Raw genomic sequence first — 5,000 nt, forward strand, 5'->3', positions numbered from 1 at the left:
TGTATCCTTCTAGGATCCTTCCTTGTCATCCGCTAAGTTGTCTACGGTCGTGCATCATTAAGTTGATCCTTGGTTGGGTTTCAGGTGAAGTTATAGGCTCCCCTACTTTGTCACCTCGAAAGAAAATTTCCCGGGAGGCCCACGCCTTAAACCACGTAAATCACATCTTCGATGGCTGTGTTGCCAGCATGGTTGTCCTGGTGGTGTAGTGGTGATCACACCCGACTAGTAATGGGGGGACGTGGGTTCAAATCCCGCTCAGGGCAAATTTTCTTTCACACATTTATTCAGTTAAAAATATGATTATTTGGGGTGTGCATTGTTAGGGTTTCTCTCCTACACTCTCTCTCTCTCTCTTTCTATATATATATATATATGTAAAGATGTGGGATTGTTTGTCAGAGGAGAAATGTTCATGGATGTGAGTGGCGAAGTGTCTGTTGGTTCACCAACATAACAGGCACTATACATCAAAACCTATAAATAACTTGCAATTATTGTTAATCTGTAGGGATAGCACCCTTGACCCCAAACCAACTCCAGATTTTACAAGGCGTGAACACCAACTTAACATCCAGGTTATTTGCAAAAAGTGCTGACTAATTTCTTAATTCTGTGTTGTGTTGTGATAGAAAAAGGACCAATGTACAGGCTGTAGTGCTTGCTATGTTGGTGAAACCAACACATGCTTCGCCAATACCCATCTGCAAACATCTCTTCTCTGACAAACATTCCCACATCTTTAATCACCTGAGAAGCTCTGAAATTTTTCCCTCCCTTTGTTCAGAAAATTGTTTCAAAGTTCTCGACTCTGCTTCCACAAACTTCCAATTGAAAATTAAGTTTAAGCCATGCACATCCTTTGGGAGCAGCCATCAGAAACACGACTGTATTGTATTGTCTTGTTTATCAAAGCAATATCCTACTTTGTGCTGCTACGAAGCCTTGGTATTATTAAATATAATCATGTAACAATGATATTAAAAAATTGTTGTATTTTCCCCTTCCTGGTTTAAGCGCACACCACTATGCAATCCTCTACAACAACAGGCCAGAGCTAACTAGCAATGGGTTTTATTATCCCTTACAGTGAACAAAGGTCCTTACATACGTTCACTGAAGATGGAGGGTGGCAGAGGACATAATACTGCAGTAATTGGCAGCAACGTTAATCTGACTTGTGAAAGCCAGAATTCCAAGGTGGAGAATTTCTTTCAAAAAAATGGAAGCGTCATAGATGAAAACAAACACTACATTTACTATCATTCTGCCGATGATAAACGCGACATTAGAGTTTCTGTTCTTGAGATAAGAAACGTTAGTTTGGAAGATGCTGGAAACTACACATGCATTGCATATCTGGCAGGCAATTATAAAGGCCTTAGCCTTCACCTTAATGTTGGTATGTATCCAATTATTGAATTTTGAGTGTGGACAATATGCTAACCGCTGAGTCACAATAAATAGCTACATACATTGTACATTTATATGCAAGACACACAAACCTAAGCCAAATCTTAGTTTCTTTCATTGTACACGTGTAAGCATACTTATTAAAAAATAAGATGAATGAAAGGGAACGTAAATGGAGAAGTCATCCTCGCACTTATGTACACAATTTAAGCAATAATTTGTTTTTTCTTATCTCTTATCAATGATAACTCATGTGTTCCTGTGAAGGACTCAATGAATCAAATAAAATTAATGTATTATTTGAAGTGAAGGGTGTCAACGAAAGAGAGAAGTAATCCTCACACTTATCTGGACAATTTAAGCAATAATTGTTTCTTTATAGACACGGGAAAAGTTCAGGTGGTTTCAACAGGGTTTGAACCATGGCCGCTGCGATGCCCTTGCAATGCTCTACCTGCAATTACTGACAGAGCTATGAAGCCACTCAGTTGGGAGCAGGTCAATTTGTTTGGCTCATGTGTTTTTGTAAAAGGATTCGATGAATGGATAATTAGTAAGATTAATAAGGTTGCAATAAGGTTAATGTTCGTCAAAGTGGAGGGAAACAATGGTGGGCATTTATGGAGCTCACTTATTGAAACCAAGAAGGCTTCAGCTAGGAGGCCATTTTGTATCTTTTGGGCTGTTTGGAGGTACACAAATAGCACCTCCTCAAAGGGGCTAAATCACCCAATTTTAGGCAATTTCAGCACTGATCAAATGGTCATAGAATTAACTGTTCAAAAATGTACAAGAACTCTAACAAAACACAGGGAAGCCAATAAGGGACAATTGGATGGACAAAACTGGAGAGGATTGAAATGGATTGAATTTGGGTAAATTTGAAAAATGTTGGCCCACCTTTTTTCAAAATATTTATATCAGTCTATATCAAAATGACATTTACAAACCTGGAAAATCATTCTCAGTTGTTATGTGGCCGTGATTTTGCAAATGGAAGACTCTTGCTCTGCCAATTTGTCGTTTAGAGCTCATAATTAACAAAATTACCTAAAATAGCGTGACCTAGCCCCCTTAAAAAACCTCTACATCTACTCAAAAGCAACGTTTTCTTTAACCCATTGACTCCTTCAGGGTTCAGGAGTCAATGGGTTAATGACCCCAAATCACCAATTATTGTTATTATTATTAGGGAGCATTCACAAAAACTTGTTTGGGGGGAGGGGCACAGATGAGAAATTATCTACTATCTAAAAAAATTGGAGGACCCCTACTTGCTGCATCAAATATTTTCAGGGACCCCCTTTTAGTATCCCTAAAATTTAGGACACCCCCAACCTACCTCATGGCCACAAACAAATACACGATGCAGAAGTCAGAAGAATGAGCGAAACAAATTAATGCAAAAACAGAAAAACCCTTCCAAAGAGCACAACGATCTGCTAATAAACGCAGAAAAAGGGCAAACACTAAAGCCTTTAAAAGGCCAGGTATCTCAGTGATACAATATGGCATTACCTAACCTGTTCTCAAGAACAAAAAGATCCCAGGCCTGGGTCAAAGCTTTAAAAGCAGAATCGCTCACTTCCACCACCGACAAACCTATCAGTTTTGATGCAAAAGCGTGAGGCCAAAAGGTCACATTCACATTATTGCAGAGACAGGGTTTTCGAAAGTTTTGTAAAGCTAAGTGGACATATTTCTGAACAAACCCCTCAAATTTATGCATCAAAATACTGGACATGGAATGGGAAACCACTGGACGAAATGTCCGGCCTCCAGCCTCAAACAAAAACCCTGGTCTGCTGGAAGCCCCTAAAAGAGGCATCCATTCAAACATGTATTCAAGCGAGCAAAATTATGATAAAGGAAAAGGAAACCAGACCACGTACAAGGGAGTCATGCAGGCCTGTCAAGAACATTATTATATTTTGCTTAAGTAGCCTTGTGATGAGAAAAAAGTTGCTTCCTTTTTTCTTCTGATTTTGAAAGTATGTTTGCTTAACACCTGACTGGCAAAATTTTTAGCTTTCATTTTTATCCAAAGGTTGTTTATTTTGAGTGTAAACTTTGGATTTCACTGTCTGCCATTACTCACAAACTGAGCAATTGGACCTCAAAGGGTTGGATCCAGGGAAAAGTGATGTGGAAGGCTCACTAGCTTAAAATTTCATTGTGTAAATGCTTATTACATAATTATCCAAAACATGAGTTTAAAAGGCTAAAAGCCCAAAACTCCTGTGCTGCATATTAATTCTGCAGCATACAAACGCATTGCATTCTTAAACTAGTGAGCCTTTGATGTCATTTTGTCCTCAATCCAGCTCTCTCAAGATCTTTAAAGTTAGTAATGGCAGACCATTAAATAGGAAAATTCCAGTTTAAATAAACAGGTGTATTTTTTAAATCAAAGCTTAAAACTTTGGTCACTTTAATAGTGTGTAGTCAACATTGCTTTGAAATCCAAAGAAAAATAGGAATTGAATTTTTGGTCACAGGGGCACTTTATATTGCATTTACATGGCTTATGACAGTTTTTGTTTTCATTGTTTAAGGTACCCCCCTTGAGAGTGTTTATATGAAAGTGTTATTTTTCAACTCCCCCTTCCCCCCTTTACCTCGATATTTTTGGGGGCAAGCCCCAATTTCTCATCAGTTCCCCTCCCCCACCCCCCATTTCATCCCAACTTTTTCTTTAGCATCTTTTCTTTCTCTTTTCAGTCCCACTGAACATTGTGCATGGAGATGGAGGAGGTATTTTTTAAACAGTAATATTAATGGCACACAGTTTTGTTAAGTGAGTGATTAACCCATTGACTCCTGGGGGTTCCCCATTGACGAGTGAAATCTTCTGGCGTTAGAGTAAAATACTAAGTGTGGCCAGTCTAGGCCGGTTTAGGGGTGAAAGGTTATTAATTAATTAAATTAAATATTTTTTAACTATTTAAGGCAGCCAGTAAAGCATTATGGCCGTTTATACCAGAGAAAATAAGCCGCAGCTTAGACTGACCACGGCTTACATAAGAAGCAAACTGGTCCATTTATACGAGTGCGGCTTTCATAAGATGTGAAATGCTCGTATAAATGGTTTGCGGCTAAGTGCGCGGCCAACTGGTCCAAATAATGACGTAGTTTATTTTGATGCCTTGGTTTGGGGTAATTAAGAGAAATTTTTAAGTTACACTTAAAGTTTAACATGTATTCCAGTAAAGTCGTAAACAAACACTTGCAGTATGCTGTGGAACTTACACCAGCTGAAGTGATGCAAATTATCAAGTTGCTCAGCAATTTCAATATCACTACAAATAGTGAGAAGCTGTTTCTCTTCTGTGGCACTCCACATTCGCTTTTTCGCTGAATCTTTTCCTTTAGTCATACGTGATTCGTTGCTCTCACTCGCCATGTCTATTACGTGAAAAGGAAGTCTGGGCTATAATAACAAAACAAGTGCATGCGCAGGAACTGTTGACAGCTTCAGCATGCTGCAGACGCTTGAGTACATTTATACATACACTTTCATGTCCAAGGTAAGCCATAGCCAAGATAAGCACAGCCCAAAACCCCTACGCCTGGATAAGCCATGGCTT

The 5,000-nt window shown here is 38.9% G+C and overlaps 1 protein-coding gene across 8 annotated transcripts in view; it reads left to right on the forward strand.

The window, feature by feature from the left end:
• The window catches only part of LOC138049167 (uncharacterized), a 17,637-nt gene that overhangs the window by 7,904 nt on the left and 4,733 nt on the right, over positions 1–5,000 (forward strand). For all 8 annotated transcript variants that reach the window (XM_068895328.1, XM_068895329.1, XM_068895331.1 and 5 more), the window contains 2 exons: positions 1,091–1,402; positions 4,135–4,167. In XM_068895328.1, the coding sequence (XP_068751429.1) occupies positions 1,091–1,402; positions 4,135–4,167 (345 nt within the window). The remainder of the gene's footprint in view (positions 1–1,090; positions 1,403–4,134; positions 4,168–5,000) is intronic.

This window comes from Montipora capricornis, chromosome 5, assembly GCF_036669925.1.
Source record: "Montipora capricornis isolate CH-2021 chromosome 5, ASM3666992v2, whole genome shotgun sequence".
NCBI lineage: Eukaryota > Metazoa > Cnidaria > Anthozoa > Scleractinia > Acroporidae > Montipora > Montipora capricornis.